Here is a 19,605-nt window from a genome sequence, read left to right as displayed (position 1 = left end):
CTGACATTTTATAAGCAGGACAGTTTGAGTGCTTTAGTCAAAGTTACTTTTTCTTTAAAAATTATCTTTTTTAATCTTTTAAAATCATGCAAAGACAACAAGCCCCACTTTAAAATAGAATAAGACTTTTTTAGAATTTGGCATTTGGCACAAAATAAATATATATGTGTATATATGTATAAACATGTTCATGTGCACATACATAAACTTCCCACAATTTCTAGGAATCAAAGTAACAGTATATATCAACTATATACCAAATATTGAGGAAAAAAACACACTAAAAGAACCTAATCTGCAAAGTTCTTACATAAACAATATAGCTGTGTCACCTCTGCAGTTTCCCACGACAGGCATAGTGGGAAGTTAGTATTTCAAGGGGGACAGAAATAATCTGATACTCCTAAAAGAGGCAAGAATATATGGGCTTTACTTGGTGCAATGAATAGGACAAAGATACTGTGGAACTTGTGCTCATGAATTTTGGAATTGGATGGAGTTTCTCAGGAAGCATTTACAGATATAAATTGGATGTGACTTGATAAGCTGATCCTGTCCATGTGCAGGTGATTTTCTGAGGTTCATTCACAAGGTTCCTTTTTCTGTGAATTTTTAGGGGATGTAGCTATTTAGAGTTCCAAAGTACATGTGCCAACTACATTTCTCAAAGTCTTGGAATATAATCAAGCATGGGTGGCTTGTCACAGGATACCTGAAGAGACATGTGAAGTTCAATGCTCCTACTCCTCAACATATTCAGAGTTTTACTCTTAAGTCTGATGTATTTTTAAAATGGGCAAAAATATCCCATATTTCCCTATCTTCCTAGGGAACAACTGAAGTATTTTAGCAGAAATTGCCTTCAAAAGTATTCAGGAAGAGTTAGCCAACCAGGTGGAAATACTAAGAGCAGAAGCAAAGGTCTTAAAATAGGAAATACTGGGCTACTTCAATTATAGAAGGTTCTACAAGTTCTGTCAATATTTTTCCCTTAGGCTCTCACAAAATGGGGAAGCAAAGAGAGAAATATCTCACAACTTCACAGAATCCCTTAAGCCTCCTATGTTCCCATTTAAAAGGGATTATGAAATAAAATGGAGTAGGAAGCTTCTCAAAATTTCAAAGGAAACTCTTGTGTCGATGCCAAAAATGCTATTTTAATATTTTTTCCCATGTCTGACTAATTCTCAGGTATTCCTCATTAGCATAACTGTCATTCTTTGCTTTGCTTTTTTTTTTTCTTTGCTGTTTTTATTCACTCTTTGACTTGGAGCTGAAGAATGCAACTTTCAATAGAAAGTATAGAAAGAGGGAATTTAATTGATGCTAATTCCTATGGATTTTAATTTGTTTTCTTTTTCCACTAATCCAGGTATACTAACTGAATAATGCTCTGGAAAGATAGATCTTTGTCAAATGTCACAGCAAGCAACACTGCAGCCCACAGGGTAAAAAAAAAAAAAAGAAAAAAGAAAAGAGAGAACTAGATTAAGCCTTTTGTTTTAAACATACTCATTTTAAAACCAAATTGATTGAGAAAGCAGCCTTGACTAGTATGGTTTGAGTAGTGCTCTCTTCCCTCCTTTTCATATTTTCATCACTGCCAGCAAAGATATAGATGGAGGCCAATAAAACAGGATTTGGACCTTTCACCTTGTCTGTTAAAGGATATCTATTTGTAACTAAATAAGGCTTTCGCCTTCCTCTTTTCCCCCAATCTCATATCTGCCTATCCCTTTTTCATTTCTATCTGAAAAAAATGAAAATTCTAGACCGTTTATTTGGACTCTATCCCTATTTACATCAAGGTGGATTTCTACCATTCATGGATATATAAAAAAACTTCAAAGTACGCATAAATAAATTACTCTTACAACCCACTTTACAGCTGGTTTGTACTTCCAGATGGTATAACGAGGTCCCAGTATAAAGTAGCATTAAGCTACTATCTCCAGTGGTTGAACTTCTCAAAAAAGATAAATAACCAAACACAAGCATTATAAAAATGAAAAAATAACCACCATTTTTTAGTGAATTTTATCTTTTCAGATACCATTTTTAGTCTTGTTTTTCCAAAATAAAGGGAAAATATATAAAATATTTTTACAGTTTACTTTGCAGGACTGACTGGGAAAATAAAAAGATCTGTTTGGAGAGGGTATAATTAATATCAGTTAGGATGAAGCACACTGGGTTTAATTTTAGTGTTGTTCTCTTTTCCTTTCTGTGCCTTCTTTCTGGTTATCTTAGGAATCACTAATTATTCAAACATGCACTGCACTGGTAAATTTGCTCATGTAAGGGCTTCTGAATTTGACAGAACAAGCTTAAAGACTGCTGCTGATCCTGTTTGTCCAAATGTAACTCTGTTTACCCACACAGATTTACTTCTGATGAATCCTGGTAAACATCAGATAGAAAAGAGACCCCCCAGAACCCATCCTGAACATGCTCATGTTAAACATCTGTCTGAGGTTTAACTTAGCTTTTATTTATATTCTTAGGAAAATATAAAGCTACTTGGCAGCTTTTTTAATTTAAAGTGTAACTGAAATTCACCTATATACCTTAATATTTGTTGTATCAGAAATGAATGGTAGCACGATACCACTGAGGTAAAAAAATTCTCAACATACTGGCCAGATTAAAAGCACAGATCTTTGTGCAGTTCTTAATTCAATAAAATGCTGTGGTACTTCATGGTCAGAAGGAAATACGCCCTCAGAAGCATCTGTTTCTTGTGTGTCCTTCATGAGAGTCAAAGGGTACTTTACAATCCAATCCAATGCTGGATATAACCTTTTAAATAAATAAACCGTGGTTTAAGGATTTAGAAAGCACTAGATCAAAGAATGTAATCTTTGAGATCTAATAACTACAGTGATGGGTCTAACATAAGGACATGAGCAGAGTAGAGCAAAGGTTTGCTGAATATCCATATGCCTCCTGGGTTAATATTCATTACAGAGTCACTCTAAATCCCTAGTTACAGGGCAACCTTAAATTTCTCTTCTTGCTAAAATCCAACATGAACTAGAAAAATAAATGGACAATAATCAGATATTTAGGGAAAGAAACTCCAATCTTCAGCTTCTTTTGTGTTGTTTGACTATTCAGAATCCAGGTCTTACTTTCCAAACACCTGCCAATTTCAGTTTCAGCCTCCAAGTTTTTGGCTACACACCCCAGTACACACACACACACACACACACACACACACACACACACACACACACACGCATACACATACACATACAAATACACACACACACATATGGATTTCTACTCTCCAGGATTAACTGAGTGGAGATGAAGAACTGGCTTATATTTTTCCAGCAGTACATGTCTATATCCTCTTGTAACCAAAGGAGATCCAAGCCTTTAGCATTATATTGTCCAATGCACAACGTGCTGCTCATGAGAGTTTCCCAATAAGTTGTAGGGATGCTTATGGATGTGCTCAAATGGTTCCATGATCACCCTTTAAATAAGCAATAGCACCAAAACAAACAAACAGCTGTGTTCAGAGCTATTGTGAACCCTTCACACGCTGTTTTAGAGCACTCCAAGTTTGTCATCTGTCAGGCTTTGAAACTGCAAGTGTTGCTCACCAACTTGCACACACAAAGTTTTCTTGTCTACTTTGGTGACAAGCTGGAGCAGGTGGTGAATACTGCACACAGACTTCTGGAAAAATCTTGTTATCTTTCTTTATTTCCCACCATGGGCATTACAACACACAAACCATCACTTCTGCCTACTGCTCAACCAGCATCTTGTCAAATCTGGCTGCAAGATTAAGCTTCCCCAATTCTGAATTCAATATTGCAACCCTAAGGACATAAGAATCAAACTGGAACATTCTGGGTTTTGGAGTTGTTTTTTTCCCTCTTAATGGACAAAATTGTTTCTACTCCAAGATCGTAGTTTGCCCTGACTATAACGATAAATCATCATGACTGACACTAAGCAAAATGAGTTCGATATTTTCTGCTTTATCCTTCCACGATAGAAGCCACATTTACGTTTGCCACAACTTTCAACCTTTCTTCCAAAAGATTAGAATTATACAAATCTTATATTATTTCTGCTTTGTATAATCCATTTGAAAAATGGGAAGCACATTTTGTACACAGAAAGGGATGGGTGCAGCAAAGAGAAGGTAAGATTTAATGGTTGGCAATCTTGCAATAACTGTTGGTTTCCTATAGCAGCACAATTCTTTATTCCAGATTATTTTATTTCATTGGAACAGTGTTCTGCCTAACAAAACTAGGGGGGAATCCAGGACTCCAAATGCATTCAGCACTTGGCAGCATCTGATTCTAGTAGCAAAGGTTATAGACCCAATGACAGTGTCTCAGAAATACCTGACTTAACCATTATCAGAATTATTTTCATCTTTAGCCTTTTTTTTTTTTTTTGTATTTTTAAAGGTGGATTCAGTATCAGGCACATTTCTCCATTTTTATAATTAAAAAACCCCTAAACAATGACAGCCTTTAATGTGGTATACTATGAAAAATTAAAGCTGATGCTGGTTTGCCACTGATGGGAGACAATGTGATTTTAATTCATAAGCTTGAAGCAAGGATATGAAACATTCTAGTCACTAATATTGTTGTTTCAGTCTTAGTCTGTGCTGCAAATCTATTTTTAGCTATTTATTTCCACCCCCCCCTCCAAAAAAACTGTGTCTTTCAGGAATAGGCTAAAGCCATCAGCTTTTTATTCCAGTAAAACTTCATTGCCCTTGAAACATAAGAAAAAGCTCAAGTAAAAACTGCATTAGAGTTCCATAAGTTGGATTTGTAAGTGAAAAAGCAGTTAGACATGTAAACATTTTAGTGAAAAATAGAACATTCTGATACAGAAGTATCACTTACAATATGTCTAGCAGCAGCTGTGTGCAGAAGCTATTAACATAACTTTCACTAATCTGCTTGCAAAACACTCATGCTCTGTTATTTTCTGTTTCTTGAAACTTGTTTCCTTAGCAGGGGGTAGCTAAAAAACACTTTTGTCTTTTATTGTTGTCCATGTAATATTTCTTTTTCGGAAGTGCCAATCCATAGCTGGATTCTGTCTTCCAAATGCACATGAGTCCAAGATCCCTGAAAATGTTAGCAACCTATAAAATAATAGTTTCTTCATGGAATCAATGAGAGAAATAGCATTAAGTTCCATTTTAACTTTTATTTTTTTTCTTTTGCTTAAGGTCCTATTTCCCTTTACAATGCCCTTCCCCATTTGTGGATTCAGAACACCATCCTGGAATGAGTCACCTTTGGGAATAGGTCATATTTAGCAAGTAGTTTAGGTAACACTCACTGGAAATATCACAGGGTCAAAAATTACTCTCTCAAGTGTGATTTTGTAGCACTGCTTGTCAAATTATTGGATTTCTTTAACAGTAAGGTGGCACAGGAAAGTCCGTCAAGACAAGACCTATGTGTTTTGACAAGAACAACTATCAGAATTCTGCTTTGTAAATCCTCATTCACATGTGCAAAGGACACGGGACAGCTGTACTACAGCAGAGAGCAAGATGCATTTATGAGGCCCTCATCTCTGAAAATAATTTGTTCATGTTCAAGTCATTAAACAGTATCAGTTGCTATTACTCATGTCAGTAAAAGTTTGTTGGATATAGTTTTGCTATATATAGTATGGCATATACAAATACTGATAGAAACAAACAGGCTTATTAGTAACCACAAAATCTTTTCTAAACAGTTTAAGAAAATTTTATTTATATAAGTTGCCATGTAAGGATTGTTTGAAATAAAGATATTTGCATCCTCTCTTTCTCCCCCCAACCATTTTTTTAAATGAAGCTTTCTCCCACTACCTCTTTAAGAATGGCTAGAAATGCAGGACTGTCCCTTGATCTTCAAAATTTTCTTTTGATCTAACAGTTAGATAAAGCACTACTGTAGAACAGCACTACCAGTCAACAGAGAACTAGCAGCAAACATCAACTAATATATCTCTTTTGAAGAGAAAGTACTACACATCACAGAGGTTTCGAAGCCAGTGTTGAAACAAAACCCCTGAAGTGCTAGTCCATTAGCTTGTAGCCCTGATATCCTCCAAAATTAAATGTTCAAGACCTTTGAGTTACTATCTTTGTTCCTAATAGCCAATTCAAATTGTAAAACAGTTTGTACAACAATTACTCAGTTAGTATTTAAGCCAGACCTTGTTATGTTTATTAGAAGTTACAGTAACACAATAGGCTTGTTGGACCAGATACTGCCAGTTGTTATATATATGAGGAATCCCACTGAATTCAGTATCATTCTGTGCACTTGAAGATTTAGCAGTTGCAGACTTCTTATGGGCTTAAGTGATTTGCTGGCCAACTTTTAGCTACATGTTTAAGTCTAGTTAAGTTTAGTAAGAGATAAATATGCACATGTTCAAAATTGCCTGATCTGAGATTCTTCCATTTTTAGAATTTCAGAATAAAAAGCAACTAATGTTGCTGAACAATGTAAATCACAGTAAAAAAGAGTATTTTGCCATATCTTCATCTAAAGTTGAAAGTGCTGTATACAATTTCTCTTCGATTGTCCTTTTATTTTCTTCCATTTGAGTTGCAGTTAAGATCAGAGAAGAAAAATAAAAGTCTTGTTACAGCTACAGGTCACTGTAAGATAAGAGGCTCAGCAGTCACTTCTATGCACTGTACACACAAAAATGGGCCAGACTGATATTTAGTTTATCAGTCTAGAATCTAGGAAACATAACAGAGGTACTTGAATGTAAATGCATTGCCAAAAGATAATAATCTACATCACTGGAGGAGTGTCACTTGTCCAGCAATTTAAAGGTCATCTGACGTACTTCATTTTTCTCTTACAATTAAAATATAGCGAATATACATAGAATACAAATCACAGCTTTTTTTAAAATTTGACCTCTTAATTGGCTGGCCTGACCCACAGATGAGACAGCACAGTAGTACAAAACAGAAAATAATAAAGAAATTCAATAAGAAAAAATTACTAAAGATGTTTTTAGAAAGCTGATTTCAATTAAAATACAATTTTAGTGTGAAAAGAAGAAAAATCTTTTTAAGTATGAATCAAAATGATAAAAATTCGTCTTTTCTGCTGTGAAAGCAAAAGTCAACAGAAAAATGCATTCTTTTCCTGGAATCCAGGCCTAGGACCAAAGAATTTACATGTATTAAATTAACAAGACCCAAACTCCTCTACAACAAATATTTATACTGTAAAATATTACAGCCACATTCCTGCATCTCCTTACAGTAATAATTCTTAGGGACACAGTATTCTAGAGAGTGTATACAACAGTGGGTTTCTGCAAAGATGGAATGCTTCATTACCAGAGTACCAGCTTGTTCATAAATATTAAAAGTATGGTTTTGAAGTTTTTCAAGCATATTTCTTACTGTTTACATTGTCTCTCTACTACTGAAAAACACAGTCAATGTGTACCTGTCCGTAAGTCTTTCCCTCACAGTCTTGAACTGTAGAAAACCACTGCTGATGACTGTAAAGGACTATAATGTTTGTTCTGGATATACAGTGAGCAGCCAAGGGGACAAGTAGTCTGGCCTTACTTATGCAAGTGATCATCCTTACAGTGATTCTTACTTGAAAGAACGTGATTTCTCCAAAAACAAAGACAAAAGGGCACAATTCCTTCCTGTCTTATACTAGTGGGCCCTAAATTTACATGTAATATGGCTATTTTCTGTTTGTATATGTTATAGACATTTTTTTATATTAGATTAGAGCTGGAAACAGATATTCTAAGAGAAAAATAACTTCTCTACTGCTACAAGAAAAATAATGTAGAGATTGCTCAAGACAAAATAACATTATAGATATGACCTTCATTTGGTAAAAATTAAACTCCTGGATACATATTAGTCTGCAATATAAAAACAACACTGACAACAGATTAAACTTCTGAAAAATGACCAAAAACTACAAAAGGAATGGCTTCTCTGAAACATGTTCTATTGTGGTTAATCATGAGAAAGAACCCAAAAAAAAAATAAAAATTAAAAATGGCAACAAACTGAGACAGAACACAAAGACCCACATTGGCTGCAGCAATGTATCAGATTCATAAACTGGAGAACACTCTATGGGAAAAGAGCATGTTTACCCTTGCATAAATACCTTTTACTACATGGTGAGATCATTTGGAGGATACCATTGAAATACAGAAATAAACATGCTAAACTTGTGGAAAGAGCACTCAAACATAGCAATAATAACTGCAAACACATGCTTATTTGAAGAAGAGTGTTACCTAATTTGCTTCCTCTAAATATACAGAGATCTAATTTAAGCTGCTCCCCTCCTCTTTCCCACTTTACTATATTTGCAAGAGCCAGTGAACACAGAAATGTGCAGCCAGCCTGGGCCCTCAGGCCGGTGGATCAAGATGGCAGGCTGGCCTGGGCTCCCCTGGCGACAGCAGAGCCAGAAGGGTGATTGGACACAGTGACCTGTCTGCATGAGATGAGACAAAAACAGGAGGGCTGTAATGCTGATGAACTAACCTGTCACTCACAAGCTCAGGTCTGAAAGAAAAAAAAAAAAAAAAAAAAAAGGATGGAGAGAAAAAAGAATAAGAAAAAGGTATAGTAGAGGTTTTAGAAAGGATACAAGGCAAACAAATTATAACATCATTGGAATAATTAGATGGTACATTTAATTACCTGTTCATTCAGACGAGCTCAGGATATATAGGGAATATGGCATAAAAATCCAGCTAATAGTTTCTATAAGAGCAAAACACAATTGAAGAAATAATGGATCTTGCGGTTTGGCATGCAAGGAAGGATGCTACAGACTATTGCTGGCAGGGATCAGGGTTTCATGCCAAACACTCCAGTTATGAATCAAATTCACTATGAGCAATGAGCTTCTAGATCTTGACACACAAGGCAAGGAGGTTGTTCTTCAGAGTACTTGGCTGTTTTATTGCTTGCTTGGGGGAGGAAAAATCCAGAGGGAAGGTTCACAAGCAATTCTGCACCCTGGACCCAGTACACCCAGGCGCTGCATAATGGTCAGAATTGTAACACTCTGTCCACCACTGCCATCACCAGTGGGAACCACTGTGGGCTGGTGGTTAGACACAGATGAAATCCAAACTTTTTTTTTAAAAAGGTCAAAAATGCATTTAATGATGAACAAGCACTTGGTGTTGAAAATGCCTTTAAATCAGTATCCTCCTGCTATTCCATTTGTGTCATACACAGACTAATGCTTGAACTACAAAAAACTGCTAGTGTGTCTGATCTCCTTTGCATCAGCTATATATGTACAGTTTGGATTTTTAATTAGGCAAGTTCAAATTCCATTAGCAGTAAACAATACCGAATTTAGAGCTACATCTGCAGGATTAGTGAAAAAAACCTCATTCTTATGACTGGAAAAAAATACAATGCTCACATAAAAAGGCCAAATTATAAACAATTATCCAATTTTTTGGGTTTGGAGGTTTGAAAGTTAGCAAAGGCGTTTAAGAACTTTTTCGAATAGTGTCAGGAAATAAATTTTTTTCTAAAAATATGCAACTACTAAATATGCAAACCTTAACTATTTATCAATACAAAATAGAGATTACAGTGTGGAAAGATTTTCTGCCATAAGGCTTGCCTTTTGACAGTTATTTTCTCTTAAAGTTCATACAGAAAGTCTGTGTCTATTTTCAGCAAAGTATGGTAATTATACTGATTGGCCTGAGATTCCCACATTTTAACTAACTCTTTCATTATACAACCAGAAAATGCATAATTTTTTATCAGAAAAAAATACTTTTAAACTTTTTATTCTATCTTAACACACAGATAACAACAACCAAGCACTGGACCATTAATCAAAATAAAAACAGACTTTTATGAACACCTTTTGATGTGCACACTTACATATATGAAATGTAAATATGCACACATGCTTATCTGAAAAAAATGTTTGCAGCACCTAAGACAGTAAGTTTCAGAAAAATAACATCTATAAAGTCTGACACAGAAAACCCACAGAAGTTAGTCACCTAAAATACCTAAATTTATTTTTCTTTTAAGTACATGTTCTTGCTATTAATTTTAGGAAATTAAATACACATGATATTAACATTTTTCCAGACATTCACTGAACTTTTTTTAATTCATGAAATATGGAATGTTACACACAGAAAAAAAAAAGGAACCTTCTACCATTTCCAGCCTCAAAACCACTTTCTGAGAGTTGGCAAGCCTTAAACATAAAATAGCTAACTTACACTTTCTTACATGCGAAAACAAAAGTTACATTAAAGAGATATTACAAGCTTTTCCATTTATAAAGATTTTAGCGTACATTTTCTGTCAAGTTTACTTGCTCAAAACCTTGCCATTGTATCTGCCTTACAATCATTAAATATATTTCTGTAAGACTAAGCAGGTGAAACAAAAAGGTAATTAACACAGTGTAAAATACATCCTTTTGCACAATGTAGTACTGTCAAGTATGCCCCACATTTTAGGTATAAGCCAGACTAATAGAAAGCTGTTAATGTTTGGAGGATTTTTAATAAAAAATGTATCTTCTATTTTTAAAATATTTAAAGCAATAAAAGTCTGTGGTAAACATGGTATTACATATTTGACATTTTCCACCCAGAAATGCATTACTATGTACGATGGTATTAATAAACCATGTGCTTTGAGGGACTTCAGTGCTTTGGCATAATTTACTTGAAAACAGTGTGTAGAATACGTATTTTTCTACCATCATATAGAAAACAAATACTATGTCATCAGCTCAGCAGCATGCGTTCACTATACTGGAAACATATGCAAAAAACCACAAACTTTTGAGAGTTCAAAAAATACCCTTTACCAGAGACTGATTTACAAGCCAGTGGTTAATGAGAAAGTGTTGAGCACTTAAAATTTTGTTAGAAAAAGAAAAACAAGCACCCTCAGCTGACTCCGACTGCTTTCACAGGAAAACAGCCCTCCCTGTTCATCAGAACAAAATAATTTCTTTCCCCACTTCAGGTTATTATTTGAAGCAAATGAAAAGACAATGATTCTTCTCTCTTCTGGCTAAAGCTCAAAACAGCATGGTTAAATCACACATATAAAAACTACAGACTTATAAGAAATCACAAAACAGAAAGAGAAGGACTCACTGACCCATTTGGAAGACAAAGACGACAAAACGGAAAAGCTCTAAAAATCAGCTTGTGAGGCCTTTGAGAGATATTCTTCTGGCATTTCATCACAGCAGCCCCAGACCAGTTCACTTCCCTGGATACAGGGAGGGAGAACTAAATAGAGCTGTTTATTAAAGCTGTTGTGCTGGATTGCATTAGGAAGCACGAACAGACCACCTGGACCTTTCAGATTGTGGCAGTGTTTAATTTGCAGGCTGCCCCTCTGCAGCAGCAAAGACTACTACATTTACCAAGCTCAATCACACATTATCAGGATTAGGAGCATAAGAAGAAAAAATAAAAATAAAAAATAAAAGCCACAGCATCTAGTACAGGAATACAGTCAATATAAAAATAATGAACAACATTACAAATAGAAAGCAACTCCCCAGCAAACATAACACTTTCACTCCTCGGTTCTTCTACTTCAGCATATTTAAATAAAATAAAACAGCAAATTAATAAATACATTGATTTGGTAAAGCTCAGACTGAATTATAAATGGGGTTTATTAGAAGAAAAGGATGGTGATTTAGGTTTTTCTAGTGATTCCCTAGCCAGATTATTGTGTTTCTTTTGCCTTTCTCACTTTCAGTACTATACTCGCTGGTAGCTGAAGATACAGATAGAAAGATGGTACTGTAAATATGAATTATGTGAATCATATGGTTAGACCCTTGTGAAAAAAAAAATAAAAGGGGAGTTGAGAAATGGCTGACTCCATACCTGACCAATTACAGCTTGCATGGTCCCTGTGTCCTGCTGAGCTGAAAGATCGCAATCCATCATATGTAGTCTTTGAAAAGGAGAATGGGGGTTTCTGGCATGCATCTGTCAATCAACTTCTGCACTCACAACCATCACCAAAAGCAAGGGAAAAAAAGTCAAGCTGCTCCACCAAATAGGATGAAATAGTCATGTGACCTTCAGCACACTCACACACATACATACTTCCATAGAACGTATGAATTTTCTGCAGATATGAAATGACATTGACAAATACCCAATACCAAGTAAATAAAGTGAGACAAACAGCTACTCACCAAAGAGAAAACACTTGCTGTAATCTTCAGCCTAAAGATTTAATATACCTAAAAGGTATTTTAAACTGAGTGTTTTCTTTAGAGCCTAAACTTTTCAGATAAGAAATATATTATATATGCAGACAGTGGTCAGAACTTTAACCCTTTGTGCCCTCTTGCAGCCTCTATTTTTGTTCCCCCCTTTATACTTCTATTTTATGGCTTTTTGAGTTCTTGATATATTTCTTTTTTTCTTTAAGTTTCTCTTGTGTCAAAGTGAAGTGGCTTGTGTTGCCTTCTTTGGATTTGCAGAGATTATGAGAACTCAATAGAAAAAAATTGCTAACAGGAAAAAAAGGAGCAGGGGCTGAGAAACCTGTGTCTGTACTCGCAAGTCAAAATATCTCACTGCTTTACTCCACCAGAAGTCAAATGTTTTCTTTACTGGAAATATATATTTAAGTATTAGTTTATGCGAGCTGTGATGAGCACTCAAAATATTAAATATTCAGACTATGTAAATCCTACTTACAGAATCCTTTCCATTTTGAAGGTTAGCAGAGTTTTGGTTCATTCACTGCTCCACTGAACTGACATAAAATGTTGTTACTTAGGAAGGCAAACATTACCATTTTTTCGAATGGAAGCAGTTTGTTTCATATATCTCCCCCTCTGAGTTAAGATTTGCAAGAATTTCCAAGACTATTTTTTGTTCTTGTCAAAATATATCAGCCACTTGTCTCCAAAAACGGAGTGTCCTGAACAACACGCTGCAGCATTGATTGCTGATACGTTATTGGCCAGTGATTGCTGAAGGGTGACATTAATGTAACCTCGTAGCACTTTAACCCTTTGAAGATCAATACAGTCCTCTGGCAATATAGTAGAATAACAGCCCATAGACTTTTTGCTGTATTACAGCTTCATATAAATATTAGTGTATCTTTCTGTCCTCCTCAAATTGCATTTCAGTTACTAGTGCAAACAACACACTTTCCAAAGGATGTCAGAAGCAAAAATACAGGAAAAAAAAAAGCAGTCTATTCTCTATGCTTAACTTAACACACCCTTTTTATTTCAATAAATTTCTGGCAATATTTTGACATTATTATTTCATTTTTAAAGGCATTGAAAATATTGATATTAGCTTTTATGGTCAAAGAATTGTGAGAATATCAACAATATTCTAATTGTAGGCACTTGTCAGTCTAATATTTCCTACCATATAATTCCAAGATTCAACATCCAGAAGTGTTTGGAATGTGATGGAGTGCATGTATATGTGTGTATATATATGTGTATGTGTGTATATATGTATATATGTGCATACATCTGCAAGTATAGAACAAATTAAATGCATGTTGAGGGAATGAGATAGGCAGGGAATATTCAGCTTACTTTGCATTCTTTGAGGTTTTTTTAATAAAATTATTGGTTTTAAATATCAAGAAAAACCTAAGAAAGGAAATTTTGATACTTATTTTAAAAATTAGAAATAAGACCTATTCACATGTAGATGCATGGGGACTCAGAAGTATTCTTAGGACAACAAAATACTTTAGCATAACAAATTTTTCAAATCAAGCATTTTTAGAAAGATATACAATATTAACAATGAAACATTGCCTAGGGTAGGAGGAAGGAGTACCTGAAATGTTGTTTCCAACATCTGCTATACATTTCATTTATAAACATAATTAAAATGCACCATTTGGGCTGAAATCTTATCTGCTTCTTACTCATGAAAGAAAATACACTGAACTAATACCTTGGGCTGCCTTCTGGTCAGCTGAGAATTTGCTGCGGTCTCTTCCTCCAGGACAATTCTATGGAAAAAAACAAGCAGTATTGTGAAGGCCATAATCAACATCCATATCATCACAAGCAATTCAAAATACAACTGGTAAGTGGGTGAGTAAGTAGAGGAGATTGCCTCAGCTGTCTCCAGGAAAACAGACATGCTAAAATCAAATACTGCACATGAATTTGAAAGGAAAGTTAAGGATGTCTATTTTAGTTTTTCTTCAGGACAAGCCTTTCTGCTGTGGACAACTTTTCAAATTCCTTTAACTCCTTTAAGTAACTAAACCTGGCAATTAGCACTGTGGGGTTTTTATTAGCAGAGACACTGACATAGACATTTGTTGCAGAACACAAGCACAGCATTGTATGCACACAAGTCTGCTGCACCCTTACACACCAACAAACCAACCAGTGGCTTGCACACAATACTGGCAGAGCTGCAAGAGCTCCCTCCTCCCTAAGTGAGATATATGCTACCTCTCTTTTTTACTATAATTAACTTACACTCCCAGGAAATGCCAATCTACTATCTAAGATGTAAAGCAACATCCCTGCAGCTAATGCCTCTGAATAAATTACAGCACCTTAATCTGAACAGCTGCAAGAGCTTCCTCTGCTACTGCTGAAGCTGCCCTTACCTCTGAGGAGCTGGAGACCTTTTCCCTCAGCCAAATCTACCTGATCCTGTCTGTAGGGGCTGCACAACTGGTCCCTGAGCGCTGTTTCGTCTTTGCTTTTCATCCTTCTGGCCTTCCACTGGCCATCTCCTAAAAGGTGTTGGTCCCATTTTGTCTTTTCACTTACTCTGAGGAATTATCTCCCTAACATCTCCCACTCCCCCTACTCCCTCCTCTGAAAATACACACTTCTTTGTTACCGGAAAGGTGATTTAGCTCTCCTGTCAGCAGTCAAAAAGGTGAGGGAGCAAGATAGTGCCTAATCTGCCACAAGGCAGACTCAGATGGAGAGCAGGGTGCAAAGGGGAACTTCACTTGCCAGGTTTGCTCTAGCATGAGCATCTTGAAGAAAATTATTGAGGGACAGAATGACAACTACTGCTTACCAACCATCTGTGCTGTATCTCCAAAAGAGACCATCTGGTCTCCTTTGAAACTTTTTATTCATGGCTCTTCTTCAGCATACCTGAGAGGAAAATAGTTATGGAGTCACAGCTTTCTACAGCAGCTATGCCTTCCTGCATGCATGCCCCTTCAGCACCTGTTACAAAGCGCCAGGTTTGCATTGCTGTACCTAAAATCACTGAGAGGGCTTTCCCAGGGAGGAGGCTGATCAATCACTTAATCTTTGACAGTGAAAATTCAAAGTGGTACAAAGCCTGTGTTTTGAGTTGCACACTGGATTTCTGGCAGCCAAGGAAAATGTAACACTGAATACCTTTAACTGCAGTAGACTTTCCCTGTTTAATTGAAACAATAAAAAAAATGGTACTTTTGAATAGAATAATGTGCATGATTTTACCTCACTGATACACAACTAAGAACTTGTGAAAAGAATATTACTGTATAAAATAAATTCTCTGCTGTCTTCCAGGAGAATATATGTTTCCTGCGTGGCAAAAACTAGTATTTAGAATTATACAGTAATGCAAAACCAATTATTTCATAGCTAAAGTGTGTTAAAACATTTTTAATGCTCATTATTTATGATTATTTATGTTTTGTTCCTTCATGAACTAGAAGGCTTGCAATCAACAGAGCCCAGGGGTTTACTAAAATACCTTTAGGTATGTGTTCATGTGCCATAGCATAACTTCCAGCAGATTTAGTGAACTGAGCAAGACACTCCTGCTTCTTACAACGTTGGTACACTAGGGGGACTCTTTTTCTTCTTTTCTCGAGTGACAGATGCAGGGCACTGTCAGAGCAAGCTGTTGTACCTGACACTACACACCCTTTACTCACCGCTTAAACACACAAGACACAGTCTTGCCCTTTCACAAATTAACAAATCAAATTCTAAACTTTCAATGACTCTTCCTCCCTCTCTCATTCTCTCTATCCCTGTTTGCCAGACAGACACCTTATGGCATTTGGCATCTTGATTTTCATGGATATGTGAGTGGGGTTTCTGTACGAGTAAACTTCTGCTGAATTTTGCTGATTCAAAAATAATTGTTTTGTATTAAGAAACAGTAATGCACTACAGTTCCTGCCACTGCAAGCCCATTTTGGCCAATCTTTTTTACATTTCAGAGGGAATTACGCTATTAAGAAAACCTCTGACCCTTCTAATTTCTCCTCCTCCATATTTCATTAACGTATAATTTCTGGGTATCTCCCACTACCCCAGAGCTCCATTTTTCAAAAACCAAGCTACTGGGACATACTTGCTCACTTCAAGAATGACACTTCCTTCTCTTCCTGTATAATGTAAAGGAAATTCAGGAAAATATGTTTCTGTGCCTAAATTGCTAGAACAAGACGTAATCTACATTATACTCATTTTTGTTCAGCCAGTGGGACAGCTTTCCCTGAGTGCTTATTCTGCACCATCTAAAGAAAACATCTGCAAAACACTTTCTTCTTCTTGTTTCTTTTGAGAAAAGGGACTTGTTGTAACACTTTGTATCTTAGGGAAGGTAGAGATAAATTCTCCTCTTTTCCTTCCAAGTCTAAGAAGGTGATTTGATTGAAAATTTGTTTTTGTGTTTCAGGAGGGACAATGGTTCAACAGATCTTTCAGTTTCCTGATTCAACTAGAATTTATATAAAATTAAAAATCTAGGAAATGGAAATGGGATTCATTCTCCATAGTAAACTACATAGTAAAGAGAGAGTACCGTCCTCCTCTATTCCTACATTAAGTGATGGGAGATGATTACACCAATGATGATGGAATTGAGTTAATCAGAGGACAAGCAAGTCTCACACCTCTCAGGTGAAATGGAATTGTGGAGGAAAAACATGTTGAGAGTCAGGATGGATTAGCAAGAAAGGGTGATATTGACTGGGTAAGGTTTAAAAATATACTTCCCAGGTACATTCCCAGTTCCAGTATTCTAATAAAACCACATTCTTCATGTCTCATGGTATCTTCTGCACCATCTGGTGCAATGGGCTTTTTAAGACTTCTTATTGGATATAGCATGGATAATAATGGAAATTATCACCATCTGGATATACCATCTCAAATAATGGAGATTTACACCATGTGAAGAATAGACCATATTTGGGTGAGCTAACATCATTCAAGTGAAGCAAATAAATCTGAATGGGCAAAAAGGGGATTAGTACTGTGAATGGAATCATCTTTTACCAAAACTTTTCCAAAATCTTTGGCACGATTTAGAACAAGTCAAAGACAGCAGAAATATAAAAAATAAGGCATATTTTTCTGTTCATTGAGTAATAGGAATTTATTAATGAGTCACATCAGTAACTATGTAACTCTTCAGAGCAGTAATGCTCTTACCACATTGTCATGGTTATAGAGTAAAGAGGTAGAGTTTCTAGCAATGATTAATTCCATACCACCCACATCACAGCAGGGACATAGTTTCAGCAAGAGGAATCCAGGGCCAGAAATTAAAGGGCTGTCATCTTTCACCAAGCTCAGGGGAGGGGATGTGCAGATTTCAGGGTCAGCCTGACAGGGCTGGGCCCTCTCTGCCACCAGCAGTCCCTTCCTGTTCCTCTGAGTGGCAGGTTTTTTTGGTTTGGTGCTGAAAGACAGCAACAGCAAGCCTGATATAGTGCTCCAAGAAAAAGAAAAGGGAGAGAGGCACAGAGCAGAGCCCAGCTGAGCACACACTTTTATCAATATTGTTGTGGTTATTGAGATCTTTCAGTAAATTGTGATTTCATCTTAAAACGTCTCCCAGTGTTTTCTCCACTGTTGGAATGGGATGGTGAAAAGGGGGCAGCGTGGGTGGGTTTAATTTTCCTGCTATTTTTTAAACCAGCACAAACACCAACAGGGAAAAGCAGATGGTTTCACAGTATGTGTAGTGATGATTAACTTCTTGTTCACTGGTATATTTGCTTTCATTTACTTGAGCTGTAAATTGCTCATCTTGCATAGGTGCTACTTCCACTTCAACACAACACAATAAACTGACAACATCATCAGAGACAAAAAAAAATGAGTGGAGGTGGACGTGACAGAAGGGGTGTGTAGTGCCAGTGAAAGCACACATTTCCTACACTCTATATATACCTCAGATCCCCAGCTCCTAAGCAGATGCCTCTCTCCCAAAAAAATAAAAAACCCCAAATAAAATTATGTACCCATATACCTGCGCTTCTCTTGCTCTAAGGACTGTAGATGATGTTTGAATATTTCCTGTATCAAATAAAGGTACAGAGATGTACTTCCTGGCATTACATTAGGACATGTCTCAGTAAGAGATGTTTGATCTTCTGATAGTCAGCTCACAAAATTTGGTTACCGACTTTATATCCTGATGATCAGGAGAGCAAATGTGATAGGTTTGAGCTACTGAAAGAGCTGCCATGTAATAATTGTTCCCAAGTTTGTTTCATTTATCAGTAAACTCTGCTATTTTCTTATTCACAGGGGAAAGTCAATAAGTGATGATACTTATTATAAATGCAGTTAATAGAAAAACCTATATTTAAGTTTTGCTAGTAATTTTTCCTTTAATATGTTTATGACTCTTTGCCAGACTTTTATGCTCAGACACCTGCTGAGGATCAGTTTGTGGTCTACAGATTGGCCATGTTAACCAGAATCTTACATAGTGAGGCAGGATAGGTTAATGGAGGGCAATCAGCTGATGGGCTGATAAATACTTTGACACCCTTTGGCTTAGGAAGTGCTTCAATTGCAAATGTTTGATGATGAAGTTATGCAAGACTGTCAGGGAACAGCAAGTGCCTGCTGCTCATTGAAGGCAGGTAAGCCAGGAGCTGCTGATGACCCTGGTACAGGCCATGCCCTCATCAACAGGGTACCATGACATAGGACCTGCTCCAGGCAGGCAGAGCTGGCAGCTAGTAACCTGTTCCAGAAAGACCCTCTGATACAAAGAGTGAATGAGCCAGGTCCAGGGGCCAGCCAGGGAGACTAGCAAGAGATACAGCTGGAAATAGGCCAGAAGACAGGGCTGTATCATGGGTCCCATGCCCATCCAGGAGTCAGGACTGGAGACAAGCTATGACCTAGGCCTGAGTGGTTCATCCAGGATAGCAGATTTCTACAGCTATATTTAAAGATTCTTCAAATGAATAGGTATGTTCTAGCAACTTCCTGCACTCATTGCACCAGTTTTGTAAACTCATAACCATATGTATACATATATATATATATATTATATATATATGTATATATATATAGAAGACAGTTTTTCATATTTTCATCCAATAATAAAAAAGAAAAATAAGCTTCTTTGTTTCTGAATGATATCATTAGTCATTTCACCACACTGACAATCACAGGTGGTTTCACATGGACATATAAAAAGCAAACTCTTCCTTCAGTCCTTCTTGGCATATCTCCTCCAGGCATGTAGGTTGCCTTTAAGTGTTGGATGCCCACTCATACAGCCACCTCCTTACCCATGTCAGCAACAACCTTCTTTTTCACTAGCTTCATTTAAAAGTCTATCAGC

At 36.4% G+C, this 19,605-nt stretch overlaps 1 protein-coding gene across 1 annotated transcript in view; it reads right to left on the bottom strand.

Moving 5' to 3' along the window:
- POU6F2 (POU class 6 homeobox 2) overlaps nt 1–12,021 on the bottom strand; it is a 308,170-nt gene extending 296,149 nt beyond the window's left edge. The window contains exon 1 of the mRNA XM_088060556.1: nt 11,917–12,021. Within this exon, the coding sequence (XP_087916682.1) occupies nt 11,917–12,021 (105 nt within the window). The remainder of the gene's footprint in view (nt 1–11,916) is intronic.
- Between the last annotated feature and the right edge of the window lie 7,584 nt (nt 12,022–19,605).

This window comes from Pseudopodoces humilis, chromosome 1 (assembly GCF_049639895.1).
Source record: "Pseudopodoces humilis isolate 2021_Gansu_Grassland_sample_001 chromosome 1, ASM4963989v1, whole genome shotgun sequence".
Lineage (NCBI taxonomy): Eukaryota > Metazoa > Chordata > Aves > Passeriformes > Paridae > Pseudopodoces > Pseudopodoces humilis.
Note: the sequence above shows the minus strand (reverse complement) of the source record. Positions and strands in the feature narration are given on the sequence as shown.